The sequence below is a fragment of the Dreissena polymorpha genome, chromosome 12 (assembly GCF_020536995.1).
Source record: "Dreissena polymorpha isolate Duluth1 chromosome 12, UMN_Dpol_1.0, whole genome shotgun sequence".
NCBI classification, from domain to species: Eukaryota; Metazoa; Mollusca; class Bivalvia; order Myida; family Dreissenidae; genus Dreissena; species Dreissena polymorpha.
In genome coordinates, this window is record NC_068366.1 from 320,535 (window position 1) to 339,501 (window position 18,967).

An 18,967-nucleotide genomic window follows, 5' to 3' on the forward strand; every position below is an offset into this window, starting at 1 on the left:
ATTACGGAGCCGTTAATTACAATGATACTGAACTAGATAATGAGCAGATGGTCGTTGAACGTTATAATAAAAATTAGATTGTTTTTTATTAGTAATAAATCGGCAAATTTCGCTTTTATTCTATATATAAAGTCCAGATATCGGATAATAAGTGTCTACTGTAGAGCGAATACTGTCAGAACCCCCCCGAACTCTTGATCTCGCGTTATCTCGGCAGTCTCGTTACGCGTGATTTAACAATGTCGAAATCGGATACACAAGGGTTTTCCAGATACGGATTACTAAATTCATGCTCGACACAGCGGCCGGATCTGGAATGATTGAATCCATTTGATCTGGTTTGCCTTTGATAGTGCGGATTAGAGAATCTTAAACATCCCTCACTCGATCGGGTGAGAGAATTTACTGGGCTTTCGTTAAGTTTTGAATAGTTTTGAAAAAAGGTCGTTGGAACATCGTGGGCTCGACTTTTGAGAAGTTCACATGTTTGTGTCTACGTACGACAATACCCCGTGCAGTTGTGTTCACCTGGTAAATGGTCATTTAACAAGGTGGTGTGCATTATACATTGAGTACAACGCTATATTCTGACTGCTAAACGTTGCGAGAAATTCATTGGTGATCTTTCCTCAATCGGCCATATTTTGGCCGGGCGAGCTTGTTGTGGTTTGTTGCTGTAGGGCTCTGTTACTACTATGTTGAAGACAAGGGGCTTTGTCCGACATAGCGAATAGCGCGTATGAGGGGCATTTGATGGCACTGATTTTTGAGTAGAGCAAAGATATAAGCCAAGTGATTTAGTACGTTGTTATTTGTGTATTTATTCTATGTATGTGATATGTTGCTTTGTTAATTTGCGTGCGTATGTGAGCGTGCGTCATGTAATTGCGGATTGGCGCCAGTAAAGTGAAAGTGAAAGCATCAGGCACGTGAAAGCAAAAGGAAAGTAGAAGTGGATGTGGAAAGTAGTTCGAAGCGGATTTCGTATTGTGTTTTGAGTGATTTGTTATTGAGCGGTGATGATTAGCGCAAGAGATAGATGAATGTATGTTGTGTGCACTGTAATGTAGCGTCGCTGCACTTGCGAAGAGACTGAGAGTTGCGTATGCGGACTATGTTGTGGGCATGCGCGTATGTCTGGTTAATTATGGTAATTTTCACATTTTGCAGGGGATTCCGGAAATAGTTATGGTAATTTTCACATTTTGCCGGGGATTCCGGAAATAGTCGCTGCATCACGATTGGCTGATTTATGGTGAAAACACACTAAGATATTTGTTTCACGTGGTGATTGTCGAAAGTAGTGCCTATTTGTAAAGAGTTCTCTGTCTCTTTTGGATGAAAAGCCATTTCGCGATTGCGCCCATTCCTTTAGTGGTTATCTGTTTCCTAAGTGTGTCTGCAACATGTATTTCATTGGCAGCGACGTTGACAGACGAGAGTTTGTGGTGCATTTATTGAAGTGAAGGTTTATCGCTCGCTTGCCTTTGGGCGAATGGGATTTTCTTAGAAGCTGCGTGATATACGTTTTTGATTGCATCTTTTGGAATAAGATCGATTGATCTTTAAAACTGATACTAGCCTTGCACACTCTGATGCAAAGAAAAGGCAGGACCATAAACGTCGGCCGTTCCATATTTGGGAATTAGATGCAGTGTCAACTAAGTAATCTACTCTTGACCAGTCAGGCAACCCCAAATCGTATACTGACCGAAGCCGCATACAGTTTGAGGCTGCCTGGCTGGTCACTATTGGGTTTTCTCATTTACCCAGAGTGTACTGAACATTTTGTCCTGGGTATCAATCAGTGTATAATCAACGATTTTAATAGCAATCAATGTCGGTTGCTCTTTTAAAGTGATAGTATGGGCATCTAACAGTGTATAGGTGTCTATCGCAACCGTTGTTTATTTTTGGTGTTTTCACTTCATACACATGTATATTTGTTAATGCAGCATCAACATACTAAAACAACATCCCGGAAAGTGAAAATAATGCATTTTAATATCAACCGTACTTTGTGAACCTCAATTAAGTTTTAGTGCAGATTCGTTCATACGACACAAAGACACTCTTTTGTTTTACGGATCATTTCGGCTTAGAGGACTGGGTGAGTCATGTAAAATATCGAATATAATTTATATATTTTTTTATAAACAACTGGCAGCAAGATGAGTTGCAGATACTTGGTCTGTTACCACATTTTAACTAACTCTTTTGACCAGTTAATTATTTTCAGCTCAATTCATCAGTGAAAAATGCCCATAATATCACTTTAAAGAACACACTGATAATGTCGTCGTCAGAGATTCGAAACGAACGACCGCGTTGTATAACATCGGGCCAAGACTCACCCATGGAAACCATTCGGCAAACCTATTTTGCTTTTCGAGTTAAAACTCGAAACACCTGCATTAGATATGAGTCGCATAATGTGCGTAAAGCGTCGTCCCAGATTAGCGTGTGAATTAAGCCATGTTTCCTATCATGCGACCCTCGTATATCTATATATCAGCTGTCAAGAAATCCTTATCAGTAAGTACTGCTTCAGCAAAATTCATTTGAAAGACAAATTGAGACTCGCTCTGGGAAAACATATGTGCATGTCCTTTCAGCGCAGTGGTTGGTATACACGCTTCTCACCAAGGCGATCCGGCTTCAATCCCAGACTCAGTTGTTGGCATGATGCGAGTGATTTAGTTTCTTAACTATATTGTAAACGTTTGTTTTATAATGCAGAACTGTTGGATAGAATTAAGAACATGATATTGAAGCGATAGATGCGGAATGTTATGTCCGTAACATTTAAAACATGAATAAATAATTTATTTATTTTAAAAAAAAATAACGTTGAAATAAAATAAACAGATGTTTAAGTCTATATGCCTATGACCACGCTGATCACGAATTCGTTGGAATTTTTAAGATATCTACAGCCGTTCAAAAGTTATCAATTTTTAAAAAATAAATAAAAAAAAAACATATGTATCATATAATATAAAAAATTTTTTTTTTTTGTTTTTTAATAAAACATTTACAGTTTATAGTGTTGTTTAAAAGTTTGAAAAAAAAAAATGAAAAAAAAAAAGAAAAAAGAAAAAAGTTATAATCAAAACATATTTTGCATTAAGCACCCTTTTCATAGACCGCCCCATTTACTTGCACAATTGAAATACGCTCGCTCGCTCTCTCGTTCGCTCCATCGAAATCAAACAATAAGATAGTGAAATCTATATGAATTTGACTCGCTGAATCCGAATCCGGTTTTAATTTTTCGATATCTCGACTCGTTACAGAATTATTGAGTTTAAATTGTGCATTTCGATAAGAATGCAGCACTCTTTTAACAGAAGCGCAAAACCCAGTACACCTTACATTCCAGTGAAATAAAACAATAACATAGTCCAATCTATGTGATTTTGTCTTCCTGAATCCGATTCCGGTGCTACTTTTCCGATATCTGGAACCCTTAAAGAATTATTGATGTTTGACTGATCGGTGGTTAAGTCTAACCATTATATTTAAGCAATTGTTGTATTTTGAACTACGGAAAATAATACATTTCATTACATCTAATCGCTGCATTCAAGATTTGAGAGTTATTTATCTCACTAACACGGACGATCATGTTAATTAATGAATAGATAAACAAGACAATGTGAATATAAACAATTGTTAAAGGGATAGTATGGGCATTTTTTCACTGTTGAATTGAGCTGAAAAGAATTAACAGGTCAAAAGAATTAGTTAAAATGTGGTAACTGACCCATTATCTACAACTCATCTTGCTACCAGTTGTTTATAAAAAATATGTATTATTTTCTATATTTTACATGACTCACCCAGTCCTCTTAGCCGAAACGATCCGTAAAACAAAATTGTGTCTTTGTGTCGTATGAACGAATCTGCATGAAAACTACATTTAGACTCACATCGTTCATGGAATCATTTCTGTCGTCAGTTGTCAAAACGAAAGTACGGTTGACATTCAAATGGATTATTTTGCTCTGCCCAGCATATTGTTTTAGTATGTTGATGCTGCATTAACAAATATAAGTGTATATGAAGTGAAAACACCAGAAATAAACACAACGGCTGCGATAGACGCCTTCATACTGTTAGATGCCCATAATATCACTTTAAGCTTCCAATACAAAGCACAGGGAGAACCCAGGGACGCATTTCCAGTAGTTTCGATACGTTCATTATTATGCCTTAATGGTGAAGAATACATTTTAAATAGATGCATATCAATCACTCATTTAGTCAGTCACTCACTCCTTCACTCAATCACTCCCTCACTCAGTCAGTCACTCAATCACAAAGTCACTCACTCAGTCAATCAGTCATTTAGTTTCGCGGATCAAGATTTTGGTTTTAATTATCGGATACAGTTAGCCCTTAAATAATAGTGTAAGTTTGTTCGCACTTTTTGTGTTTGAAAAGTCTTTTCGCTTAGCACAAGGCAATATTGATAACAACGAGCGAGTGTCTGTAATATTAATACACTGATGTGTGTATTAATTTTAATATTTTCAGACAAAAACCCTGGGTAGAACCAGCAGAATGATCGTATGGTTTCTACAAATAAAGTAAAGATGAAAGATTAACGCAAATTAAATGATCCTAGCTCTGTGGAAAGGGGGTTTAATGCATGTGCGAAAAGTGTCGACCCAGATTAGCGGTCCGAATGACACTTTCCGCCTAAATTAATGTTTGCTAAGAACAGACTTCCTTAAAACGAAAAATATCATAAAAGCGGTAAATGTTGTCCCTGATTAGCCTGTGCGGACTTCACAGACTAATCTGGGACGACACTTTACGCACATGCATTAAACCCTCTGTTCACAGAGCGGGGCTCAAATACAATTTTGGAATAAAACTAGTCATTGAAGTCTATACTGTAAAACGCATTATTATTCGGGACATGATCTTTTCCAACCTGTATAAGGCGTTGTCAGTCGCTTTAACACGTTGTCAACCAGTATAAGGCGTTGTCAGTCGCTATAACACGTTGTCAACCAGTATAAGGCACTGTCAGTCGCTATAACACGTTGTCAACCAGTATAAGGCGTTGTCAGTCGCTATAACACGTTGTCAACCAGTATAAGGCACTGTCAGTCGCTATAACACGTTGTCAACCAGTATAAGGCGCTGTCAGTCGCTATAATACGTTGTCAACCAGTATAAGGCGCTTTCAGTCTTTATCACACGTTGTCAACCAGTATAAGGTGCTGTCAGTCGCTATAACACGTTGTCAACCAGTATAAGGCGCTGTCAGTCGCTATAACACGTTGTCAACCAGTATAAGGCGCTGTCAGTCGTTATAACACGTTGTTAACCAGTATAAGGCACTGTCAGTCGCTATAACACGTTGTCAACCAGTATAAGGCGCTGTCAGTCGCTATAACACAATGTCAACCAGTATAAGGCGCTGTCAGTCTTTATAACACGTTGTCAACCAGTATAAGGTGCTGTCAGTCTTTATAACACGTTGTCAATCAGTATAAGGCGCTGTCAGTGTTTATAACACGTTGTCAACCAGTATGAGGCGCTGTCAGTCTTTATAACACGTTGTCAACCAGTATAAGGCGCTGTTACATAACGCGTGGTTGAATATTGGTTTTGGTTAAGTGGGCCGATCCCGGAGGTACTGCAATACCGGGCCAACCCGTGACGAGAGCGGAGAAAGCCCCTGACATCTCATCTGTGTCCAAAAATCAGTTTAATATCGAGGTCCCCCAATGGGGAACGTATCAGATATTAAGCTGATAAGAACAGATACTACACTTTGATCTTAGCCAAAAGGCCGAGAAGCGATACCGTCGTAATTCCTGGAAATACATCATCCAATATGAAGGTGGTTGCTGTGATAGAAAATGATATCCTTGACACAGGCCCGGATCTAGAACGATTGAATCCATCGATATGGTGTGCCTTTGATAGTGCGGATTATAGAATCTTATACTCTCGGGACCTACGGTCCCTCTTAAATGGCCACCTGGTGACACAGAATGTTCGCTTCGCGAACTACCGTCTTCGGCCTCGGGACAACATCAGAAGCGTCATCGGTAGAAGCATATTTAAGCGTAAATCGCTCATTGCCTGCGTATTCGGTGCGGAATACAGCACAGACCAAAAAAAACCCGCACAATAAAACCATTTGTTAAATTAGTATTGTCAATAATGATCGAAGCCATTAGATTAACTTTAAAACCGTATAACATATTTATAAATATTATACTATTTACACTATGTATAGAATATAGTACATGTAATATAAATAATAGCCATAACTAGATATATTGTACATAATAGCCATCGGTATTGATAGCTGTGTACGTGTATTACACATGAACACACTCCGGGTCCTTACATAACGCAGCCTTGGGCTGGGAAGAACCTAATACACTTCAAAATGCAAATACATGGTGTCATTAGCGGGTGCGCAGGCTAGGGTGGAGCTACGCTGGTGGCATTTGGCATAAGATCCTGTTTTTGCACGATGCGGGTCATTTAGTTTCTTACTGTCGCCCCATATTAGCATGTGTAGTCCGTTTATGGATTGGGCGTTTAGTGCACAGGTCAATCAGGGACGAAGGCGTAAGCGTTCTTGAGTTATCATCCGGAAACCATTTAACTATTTCGGGTCACCTGACCTTTGACCTAGTGACCTCAAAATCAATAGGGGTCGTATGCGAGTCATGATCAATCTTCCCATGAAGGTTCATGATCCTAGGCATATGCGTTCTTGAGTTATCCGAAAACCATTTTACCATTTCGGGTCACCGTGACCTTGACCTTTGACTTAGTGACCTCAAAATCAATAGGGGTAATCTGCGAGTCATGATCAATCTACCCATGAAGTTTCATGATCCTAGGCATATGCGTTCTTGAGTTATCATCCGAAAATCATTTTACTATTTCGGGTCACCGTGACCTTGACCTTTGACCTCAAAATCAATAGGGGTCATCTGCGGGTCATGATCAATCTACCTATGAAGTTTCATGATCCTAGGCGTATGCGTTCTTGAGTTATCATCCGGAAACCATTTTACTATTTCGGGTCACCTTGACCTTTGACCTAGTGACCTGAAAATCAATAGGGGTCATCTTCGAGTCATGATCAATCTACCTATGAAGTTTCATGATCCTAGGCATATGCGTTCTTGAGTTATCATCCGAAAATCATTTTACCATTTCGGGTCACCGTGACCTTGACCTTTGACCTTAAAATCAATAGGGGTCATCTGCGAGTCATGATCAATCTAGCTATGAAGTTTCATGATCCTAGGCATATGCGTTCTTAAGTTATCATCCGAAAATCATTTTACTATTTCGGGTCACCGTGACCTTTGACCTAGTGACCTGAAAATCAATAGGGGTCATCTGCGAGTCATGATCAATCTACCTATGAAGTTTCATGATACTAGGCATATGCGTTCTTGAATTATCATCCGAAAATCATTTTACTATTTTGGGTCACAGTGACCTTGACCTTTGACCTAGTGACCTCAAAATCAATAGGGGTCATCTGCAAGTCATGATCAATCTACCCATGAAGTTTCATGATCCTAGGCGTATGCGTTCTTGAGTTATCATCCAGAAACCATTTTACTATTTTGGGTCACAGTGACCTTGACCTTTGACCTAGTGACCTCAAAATCAATAGGGGTCATCTGCAAGTCATGATCAATGTACCTATAAAGTTTCATGATCCTAGGCCCAAGCGTTCTTGAGTTATCGTCTGACAACCACCTGGTGGACGGACCGACCGACCGACCTACCGACAGACAGACAGACCGACATGAGCAAAGCAATATACCCCCTCTTCTTCGAAAGGGGGCATAACAACACAATTTTGTCTAATGTGTCTTATGACGTTCCACAGACGAAGTCATCAGTAAATGCGTACTGTGCGGAGCAAGTGTATGATCAAATGAAAATGAATACACTGTTTTCCTTGCTGTTATTTACTTCGTAACAATTGCGATATATAAGAACATTTATTGTGTTCCAATATATAGTACTACAGGATGTTGACTAGATTTCACTTTGTATTGGATCATTTTGTCTTTGCCCAAGTGCAGTTGCTAAAATTGTCTCAAGATTTCATGAAGTCCGTGTCATAATTGTCTAGACAGTAATTCCTGGATTAACGCACTTACTTGTATGATAACATGAGTAATACGCAATTGCCAAGCGGCAAACTAAAATTAGGATCCACTATACTTAACCCTTTGCATGCTGGGAAATTTGTCGTCTGCTAAAATGTCGTCTGCTGAATTTCTGAAATTAGCATTTTCTTCGATTTTTTTCAAATAATACTATCTGAATAGCAAACAGTTTGGATCCTGATGAGACGCCACATTCTGTGGCGTCTCATCTGGATTCAAACTGTTTGCAAAGGCCTTCACAACTCGGTTCCAGCACTGAAAGAGTTAATCTGGTTATAAAAAGGCCATATGTTCATAATGGATTATGGTCCGATAATTGATTAGAGATGGTTTGGCAGCAATACGTCTACTTTCAGTCTCACTAAAGAAACGCTGGTGTAGTGTTTCTTATTAGCGAAATTTTACTAATATGATGACACATATCGCACCCTAAAATGTTTCAGTTATTTGTGTTTATTAAAACAGAGAACTGAGTAATTTTCATGGCATGAACAGCATAAATGTGACTAACATTGTTCTATTACCAAGTACGAATGGAGTTCCTTCCCCTTTCACTACGTAAAGAAGCAGGGTACCAGAATATTACCAAGTACGAATTAACCCATTTATGTCTAGTGGACTCTCCCATTTTTCTAAATTGGATCAATTTATTTCCAAAATTAGAGATGTCAAGTATATTTATTTCTATATTTAGCATATTACTTACTGAAATTCCTTTAAGCAAACAGCGCAGACACAGATGAGATGCCACATCATGCGGCGTCTCATCTGGGTCTACGCTGTTTGCAATGTCCTTTTTTCAGGACGCTAGGCATGAATGGGTTATCACAATGATTTGACTCCAATGTTTCACACCAATAGATTTAATAATAAGGGAAAGTTGTAAGTATTGTCTCATCAAAAAATCCTTTGACCCAATCAAATTATTTTTTTATTAAAGTTGGAAAAGCTCTACTTTATTGCAAAGGATTATCAAAGGAATTATTTGGCTTATTGTCATCTTCCACATCACAATTTCATTTAGATTATAAACAAAGCTCAACAACAGTGACCTGGCACTCGTAAACTCCAATAGCATAAATTGGGCCGTGCTCTGTGAAAAGGGGGTTTAATGAATGTCCGTAAAGTGTCGTCCCAGATTAGCATGTGCAGTAGTCTCTGATTTGCAAAAATCCAGTTTAGGCGGAAAAAGTCGTCTCTGATTAGTCTGTGCCGACTGCGCAGGCTAATCTGGAACGACACTTTACGCACATGAATTAAACCCCCTTTTCACAAACCGTGGCGAAGCAATATGCTAGGATGGTTTCCTTTTTTTACATTTTACTTTGTTAGTGCACGTTTAGCAAATATACCAAGTGAGGTAAGCTTCTATCAATTTAAATCTCTTTTAAGTGCGAAAAATAAAGTATCCAGTGTAACGGTATTTAAATATATTCATAAATAAAGGTAAGGGCCAGGTAAATATTGATGAGCAATACAATAAAATATAACTAGCTAAATCTCATAAGTACTAGGTATTTAACTTAAACTGACACATTAAGTCGTATTATTAAAGTGCATCAATACTAGTATCTGAAACAACATGAAAAATGATTTGATATCACAATATGAACAAATATACATAGTATATTTTAGAAATTCCACACATACACATTTTAAATCAGCTGTATCTTATGTTAAACATTCAGCACATAAATCAGTTTGAAAACATAACATTCACATTGTCAGACATGTGTCATCATTTAAACATCATAATACAAAAAATAAAAGAAACAAAAACATCAATTCACTGTCGTAACTGTAAATGTTTCTAACAGGGAAATTTCAAGCACATTATCAAATAAACTGTGTTCATTCAATTTACCGGTATACCGTTTACAAATAAGCAAACTGAATTATGTCTCTAACATATAATGACAATCCAGATTTGGTAAATAGAACTAAATACTAACACAAACATGCATAGTGAGTGCCACAGTCTAATAAAGTGCTTTTGTTAACTCGGCTTAGAATAAAAAGTAGCAATGAAATATAAAACAAGAGTCATTAACAGTTTGAAACAGTAATATTAAAGGTATGATTATTTCATATCAAATCTGGAGAGAAATGTTAGTGTTTTTTTTATATCAAATATTTATATCAACATAATTTAATATGCAAAAGATTATCAATTGTCTGTTTAAAAGTAGAACATACCAAAATTACAATGCTTGCCAAATCTCTTGCATTCAAATTATAATCTTGATACACGATGCTGGAACAAACATAACACTCAGGCAAAAGTGATACGTCATAGAGATACATATAGACTAACATACTTCCAATACCAGTTTGCAATGAACCTGTAAACTTGTATATCAAATCATTTGATCTTACAATGTATAATCGGAAAATATGCACTCAAAGAGATCATATGTTTTACCAAAATAATAAATTTGGAGCCAAAAAATAAAATGAAGAAACCATGTATAATCTGTCTCGCAAACAGACGCCAAAGTTACTCAAATCAATTGGTGCTTCCTGTTTAAGTTTGTATGTGAGTCAATTAAACTGGAACACAAAAACACATTGATGTCTGTTAAAAACATGCGTGTTTAATTAGCGACGGGTTTAATTAGACATGGACAGTATATCATGCGTTGTAAATGCTAAAATTAAATATTGAGAAAAATATTTAATGATGACCCCACACAGACATCCCCTATAGGTGGTTCCGCTATTCACGTAAACATGCATGTCTATTCTTATGTAAAGGTACCCCATATTAAATCATGTGACTTGTGGTTATCACAGCACACAATTTACCAACTGCATTCAACAAGAACAATTAATCAGCCGTGATTTTAACAGTAAACAATTTGAACATGTATATAGAACAATATGATAAATTTGATCCCTTCAAAATAAATGGTGCCTAAAATGAAGACATTTGCCATTCATATTGAAAATGATAAACAGGCATACATTAGAAATTCTACTTGTTCTTTACAACTAGACATAGCTATGTTTTTACACATACTTCAAGGGTTTAATTACACCAGAATACTTAATGTTTTTCAATTGGCTACTTAAGTATATGTACAACTGATACCTGGAGCAGTTTTCAACAAACAATTCTTAGAGTTAATTCTAAAATAAAGAATATTCTTTGAATGTGAATATTAACTAATTGTTTGAGTCTTGAGTCAAACTTGGCATTACCAACACTATTCAAATAATTCTTAAACATTTTGGAAATGACATTATTTTCAGAGTTAGCCAATATAAATTAAAATGCTGGGCATATTTTTCTTGATTCTAAGTCTATTATTTATTCTTAAGTCTACATGCTCTAGACCTGCATTCTTCAACCCATTCTGAGACTTAAGAATAAAGACAAGGGCTGTTTGTAAAACATGCATGCCCCCCATATGGGCTGTCAGTTGTAGTGGCAGCCATTGTGTGAATACATTTTTTGTCACTGTGACCTTGACCTTTGACCTAGTGACCTGAAAATCAATAGGGGTCATCTGCCAGTAATGATCAATGTACCAATGAAGTTTCATGATCCTAGGCGTAAGCGTTCTTGAGTTATCATCCGGAAACCATTTGGTGGACGGAGCGACGGACAGACCGACATGTGCAAAAAAATACACCCCCTCTTCTTTGAAGGGGGGCATAAATATGTGCTGTGCTCTGTGAAAAGGGGGTTTAATGCATGTGCGTAAAGTGTTGTCCCAGATTAGTGCGGACTGCACAGGCTGATCAGAGACAACACTTTCTGCCTAAACTTGATTTTAGCTAAGAAGAGACTTTCTTTAAACAGAAAATATTATTAAAGCGGAAAGTGTCGTCCCTGATTAGCCTGTGCGGACTGCACAGGCTTATCTGGGACGACACTTTTCACACATGCATTAAACCCCCTTTTCACAGAGCACACCCATATACATAGAACAACGAAAATACCCTCAGCATTTTAACATATAATGGTTACAATATTCTTTTTGTCATAAAAGAATAGTTCTTAATGACGAATGTGTAATAAATGGTGTTAAATTCCATGTCATTACATGCATTAACATGTACTTCCCATATTTAAGAATATTTCAGTTTTGAGAATATTGTTAATTTTTTAGAGTTAAGTTTAAGAATTGGTTGGTGAATACGGGACCTGATCTTACGCTGAGCAACACAGGTAACAACTTCATCTTCTGTTCTGCATAAATTCATCCTTTCTTGTAACACTTAATTGGAGTCTTAAGATATTAAGAAATAATTCTGCATAATATGACATGTTCACTGCGTTTTAAAATAAACCTTTGTTTTATTATCACATAAATAATATTGCCTCAAAGAAGTATTGTAATTACAACAATGATTATAGTTCTGTTTTTGATGAATTGAAAGTGCACTTTGTACATGTACTAAGTCACTCATAAACCTCTAACATGAGTTGCCATTTCGTTGGTAGTAGAGTTTATAGAACCATCAAGTGACAACTTAAACTCGGAAATCTATGTCAAAATGGACATAACTCAGTGGGGAAAGGTGAAGTGTAAGTTCCACGAAATACAGTGAATAAAATATCAATAGCACTAATACTTAAAAAAAACATAATTGGAAGAATATTCATTGTGTGATCCTGACTCTTCTAACATATGTCTGTAAGTTACAGTTTTGGGAAAACAGAGCTTAATGCATTTGCATAGAATCATCCCAGATTAGCCTGTGCAATGTGCACAGGCTAATAAGGGACGACACTTGCCGCATAAACTGGACGTTTAATTTTTAGAAACTTTCTTGAAACTAAAATTTAAATAAAAGCAGAAATCGTCATCCCTTATTAGCCTGTGCAGACTGCACAGGCTAATCTGAGATGACACTTTACTCCCATGCATTAAGCCCAGTCTTCCCCAAAACGAGTCTCCCATATTTCCTGAAAACTAAATGCTTGAGAGGGCGTCATTCAGTTCTTGTGAAGCTGCCATTGAGAGTTCCAAGTCCCCTGGCCCAATAACCATGACCCCCTGACCCAAATTCCCACCCTGGGGCAGGTCAGTGGTCAGTGGGCCAGTCAGTAGGAACTCCCTTCCGTCCACTACTGTCCCCGTGTAGTTGCAACATTTGTCCATACATTGGGCATCAATAATCATTGGAGCGACAGGGGTGGACATTAAACTGGGTTCTGAAACAGTGATGTTAGTTATTCCCTCAACGTTATCACAGATTGAGTTTGGATACGGCATGGATTCAATGTCACCAATGCTCGCCTGTTTAATGTATGCAATATTTCCAATTTCATTGGTCTCACAAGTTGCCGCATCTTGTTCGCTGGGATACACCCCTGTGTTGATGCCCTCGGGTATTAATTCCGCCCTAAATGCACTGATAGCCGACACCTGAGATTCGGTAGCCATTTCGCACTGTTGCCCGACAAGCAGGTTGGCCACCAAGTGGACAGGAACCGGTTTCAACTGGTCACTGTTTACCTCTGTGTTACAGGCATTAGGCAGCATGATTGGCGTGGTGATCAACTGATTGGTCTGTTTACCGCTGGACGAGTTTGTTATGATGCTGGTCAGTAGGTAATGCTGAACAAGTACTTTCTCACCCACCTCTTCCACACCCTCCCCATCCCCCGTATTGGGAACTGCACCGTCTATCAGGGGTACCCCTGTATCACTGGACACCATGTCCACATTGTTATCAATATTATTGTGACCGGAACCAATGTAAGTATTACTGCCAGAAGTAGTAGCACATTTATGATCCGCAACACATTTCAGAACACATTCAGAATCCTGTAATTCTGAATAACCTTCTACATTATCACTTATCTCCGGCGAAAAGCAGCATTGTTCTGAAGTAAAAGTTTTTTGTTGTTTTGCGGCATCCTGTTTACTAGATCTGTTCTTTTTCTGTGGTCCACTTTTCACTTTTGATTTTACGACCCTGGGGGTTATAGCAAAGGGCATGTCACAGCAAGCACATTTGCAGTCAGTGTTACACGTACGAGAGGTGGGCGTGGTTTCAGAGGCAGGCTGTGATGATCGTGGCCTAACTCCAGCTGTTACTATGGGAACCTTAATTACTGGCTCTACCTCTATGTTACCTTCCTCATCGACTGGATACACTGCAACAAACGGTTTACAATTCACATACATTGTATGTCTCAATAAAGACTTTGGACAATACAATCGATAACAGCACAAAGTGAGGAATACTCGCAGAATTTCAGAACGAGGCTGAATGTGTTGCCATTTCTAATAGTGCCACATATGACAATGACGCATTTAATTTCAACTCTTTACGCTATTGAACATTCATGGACGTAACGATATTGTCAACACAAAATGACATTTTCAGAATGAGCAGAAAATATATACTTCTCATTTAAATATATTTTCTTGATTGAAAAACTAGTTTTATTCAATTGTTTGCACACATGTTGACGCTCTTCATTTGCGCATTTTTTATTGTGGTGTCTAATCAAAGATCTATCAATAATCTTGTTTATTAATACAGATCTGTTGTTAAATTGCCCCTGTGTTCAGCACAAACCAATTATCTTGGTATGATCAGATACTGTGTCTACAAATACTACTTAATAACATGGTGTCATAAACCACAGGTGTATGATTTATAACTATACACCAATGATTATGTTGTTTAATTATTCTTTAGGTGTTTTAATGTAAAGAATTACTTATCAATTTATTCACAAAACACATGCCTGTATCCATATGTTTGACATTTTTGTAACCAGAGTCAGTATTTATGAAGATCCCCAAAGTAAAAAAAGAACAATCAATTGGTCAATGATCATCAATATTATCCGTCGTTTTGGTAACAAATGAAAAAAATTCACGTTCAGCCTCATTCTGAAATTTGACGTGTCAGGTGATATCTAAAAACAGTAACAGTTTAAGTATTGTGAAACTGGTCGGTTTTTATTGGTATATTTATTTCTATTTTAATGATCACAGGGTATCACTTCTCCTACAATAGATTACGGGTACAAGAAAATGCGATATTAATCATTATTCAAATTAATCATATTAATAAATTGTTAAAAGCTCAGGCATTTATAAAATATACTTGATCCATCAAGGATTCTTCCTTATTTACAGTAGCCTAACTGATTTAAACAAATGTCGACCGTTCAGAGAACAGACATGCAGTAAATCAGAAAAAATTATTGAACAAATAATCTGTCAAACAGGCAAATAATTGATAAAACAAATAATTCATTAAAAAAAAACAGAATGTTTAGTGTTGATTTTGCACTTTTACCCCACAACAAATTAAGAGCCATGCTTTGAGAAAATGGGGCTTAATGCATGTGCATAAAGTAATCTTCCAGATTAGCCTGTGCAGTCCGCACAGACTAATAAGGGCCCACCTTTTCTGTACTGTGTATTTATGCTTAAAGGAAGTGCCTTTGTAGTGAAATCTAGTTTAAGAAAGTGTTGTCCCTGTTTAGAGTAGCCTGTGTGGACTGCACAGGCTAATTTGGGACGACACTTTACACAAATGCATTAAACCCTGTTTTCCCAGAGCAAGGCACACATGCAGGTGACACCATTTCTTACATGTGATTCCCTGGTTGCTGGGATGGGAGGTTTGGAACTTTGTCATGGTTTCCAGCAACTCCTCAGCATCCATCATCGGTAATGAAGACTAAAATAAAGATACAAACAATATTATGAGATGAAATTGGTAGCAAATTGGTAGCGTTTGACACCAAAACATTGTAAGAGATCAACTCAAGTGTGTGTTATGCAACCTTCATGACATTGAGAAAGAAAACCAATATGTTCTTTAATTTCCTTGTTAAGCTGATGTTAGCAAAACATTAATTCCTAACTTTTATAGAAGTTGAACCCATCCAAATATGTTCAAATTTATCAAACTACTTAGTGGCTAAAACAAAACAGTGTTACAAAAACTTGCCATGTTTATTTTAAAATGCTTTTAAGTACGAACAAATGTTGTTTATATGTAGCAAAAATACTCATATTCTTTCACAAAGAAAATCAGTACAGAATAATTTTATAATTGTTGCAATTATTAAACCATAAGCTTGACCTTTTGTGGTCACTATGAATAAACCTCATCCATGTGACTTTCTCACAAAAAATACTTATAACCTGACTATTTAAATTGATCCTTCTTCAAAATAAGGCATTTTCTATATTTACTTCAAATGCATATTATTATTGTATATCTATGTTTATGATGAGTAGCATTATATAATTAAGTCGAACTATTCTGTTCTGTTCTGTCACAAAAGTTTCCAATAACAATCTGCTAAAGCCTTACAATAACCCACATAACTTACGGTCATTGCTGATGTACCTAACATTTTGATGGCTGGTTAGTTTAAACCTATTTATTTTAGCTTGTTTACATCAAAAGCCTATGACATGTTGAAACGCTCTTGAGTCCGTTTCCTGGGACTAACAACCAGTACTCGGTGTCTTTGGGAGAGATCTAAAGAACGCTCCCACACTGGGGATCAAACCCACTGCCTCCCGGTCGCTAGGCGCACACCATAACCATTACGCCATGGCGACCTCTTGTTGGTTAAGTACAAAATATACAATTACATGATAATACTCAGCATGTAGAGTTGTCTACAATTATTAACTATTACCTCAGAAAATGCAAAACAGTAAAAGATGTGGGAAATACAACAAGATCATGATTACTAATTTTATTATCTACATGGTTGTGATTTCAGAACCACCTCAGGGGAGGAAAATGCCCTACCCCCATTACAGCGTTCATGTAAACTCTTCATTTCTATGTAGATTCAGCAAAGTTCCTAACTACATGTATTTGTAAAATAAGAGTGTCATTTAAAGGGATGAAATCTGTTAAAGGAGGAAAAATCCCACCCTGTCTCTATATTGTTTAAATAAGCCTATTTAAATATTTGTTTCATTTTCAAGACACTCAAAATTCACAACACTTACCTCTGAATGTTCAATATGCTCCACGCTCTACAAAATATAAACATTATCTCATGACTTACATACAAAGAAAACTGGGAAAGCTGGATCTTAGTATCATAAAGGAATCAAATATACACTAATGGTTCTAAATATTATGTTGTTGGAATCAAATCTTAGCAATTCTATAATCAACATAATAATCATGCTGCCTCAAAATTCAATTTTACCAATTATTTGCTATATGCAGAACATTCTCCACACAACAGATTCCACAAAAAGCTTTCCTGGACACTGACAGATATTGTCTAAATATGTTGAAAGCTTAACAGACAATCTGTAAGAGGTGCATGTTTCTTACAGTACTTGTTAGACATTATAATTGAGCCTTACCCTTGGAAAAGGGAGTTTAATGCAATTTGCACAGGCTTATCATGGTCAACACTTATCAACTAGACTTGATTTTGTTTTTAGGCCACTTCTTTAAACAAAAAATTCCATAAAAGCAGAAAGTGTGGTACCTGTGCACACTGCACAGGCTAATCAGGGATGGCACTTAATGCACATGCATTAAAGTTGGTTTTCACAGAGCAAGGGTCAATTGATCAAAATATGATCTGTGAAAATGTATCCTGAACCATATCCACCAAGCAACAGCAACACTAGGAGGCAATTTCAATTTTGAGCCTCTTTCCTACTGGAGACTGTGTTCAGTGTTGTTTTTTTTCACCATTTTGGGAATGGGTTCTAATTCCTTTAGACTAAACAAGAGGGCCTGAAAGGCCCAAAGTCGCTCACCTGAGATAACAAGATATTATTGGGACAAATCTTCTGACCAAGTTTCATGAAGATCGGACAGTAAATGTGGCCTCTAGTGTGTTAACAAGATTTTACTATAGCCATTTATAGCCATATAAGGAAAAATGCCCTGCCCCCTGGTGGCCATGTTTTTAAAGCAACCAAAACCATTTTCAAACTCATCCAAGATATCATTGGGACAAATCTTCTAACCAAGTTTCATGATGATCTAAAATAAATGTAACCTCTAGAGTGTTAACAAGGTTTTACTATATCCATAAGGAAAAATGCCCCGCCCCCGTGGTTGCCATGTTTTTTCAACCAACCGGCATCATTTTTGAACTCATCCAAGATATTATTGGGATGAATCCTCTGACCAAGTTTCATGAAGATCGGACTATAAATGTGGCCTCTAGAGTGTTAACAAGATTTTACTATAGCCATATATAGCCACATAAGGAAAAATGCCCCGCCCCTTGGCAGCCATGTTTTTCAAGCAAACGTCACCATTTTCTAACTCATCCAAGATATCAATAAGAAAAATCTTCTGACCAAATTTCATCAAGATTGGACAATAAATGTGGCCTCTAGAGTGTTAACAAGGTTTTACTAAAGCCATATAAGAAAAAAATGCCCCGCCCCCTGGCAGCCATGTTTTTCAACCAACCGTCATCATTTTCGAACTCGTCCAATATATTATTAAGATGAATCTTCTGAGCAAGTTTCTTGAAGATCGGAAAATAAATGTGGCTTCTAGAGTGTTAACAAGGTTTTACTATAACCATATAAAGAAAAATGCCCCGCCCCCTGGCGGCCATGTTTTTCAACCAACCGGCATCATTTTCGAACTCATCCAAGATATTATTGGGATGAATCTTCTGACCAAGTTTCATGAAGATCGGACAATAAATGTGGCCTCTAGAGTGTTAACAAGGTTTTACTATAGCCATATAAGGAAAATGCCCTGCCCCTTGGAAGCCATGTTTTTAGAGCAACCAAAACCATTTTCGAACTCATCCAAGATATCATTGAGCCCAATCTTCTAACCAAATTTTATGA

The 18,967-nt window shown here is 37.2% G+C and overlaps 1 protein-coding gene and 1 non-coding gene across 9 annotated transcripts in view; both read right to left on the reverse strand.

The window, feature by feature from the left end:
- Positions 1-18,967, reverse strand: part of LOC127853479 (zinc finger protein 107-like) — a 274,428-nt gene that overhangs the window by 234,703 nt on the left and 20,758 nt on the right. For 5 of the 8 annotated variants that reach the window (XR_008036626.1, XR_008036630.1, XR_008036628.1 and 2 more), the window contains exons 8-10: positions 17,135-17,161; positions 15,749-15,836; positions 11,269-14,289 (exon numbers count right to left, since the gene is read on the reverse strand). Coding sequence is in view for 3 of the 8 variants with exons in the window: in XM_052388030.1 (XP_052243990.1) it covers positions 13,100-14,289; positions 15,749-15,836; positions 17,135-17,161 (1,305 nt within the window). In the remaining 5 variants the exon portion in view is untranslated. Of the gene's footprint in view, positions 1-8,614; positions 14,290-15,748; positions 15,837-17,134; positions 17,162-18,967 lie in introns of those variants that run through there. The other 3 variants (XM_052388030.1, XM_052388032.1, XM_052388033.1) reach the window with 1 other exon arrangement.
- LOC127854321 (U2 spliceosomal RNA) lies at positions 5,629-5,821 on the reverse strand. Its single transcript, XR_008037030.1, has one exon. It is a non-coding gene; the product is annotated as a U2 spliceosomal RNA (small nuclear RNA).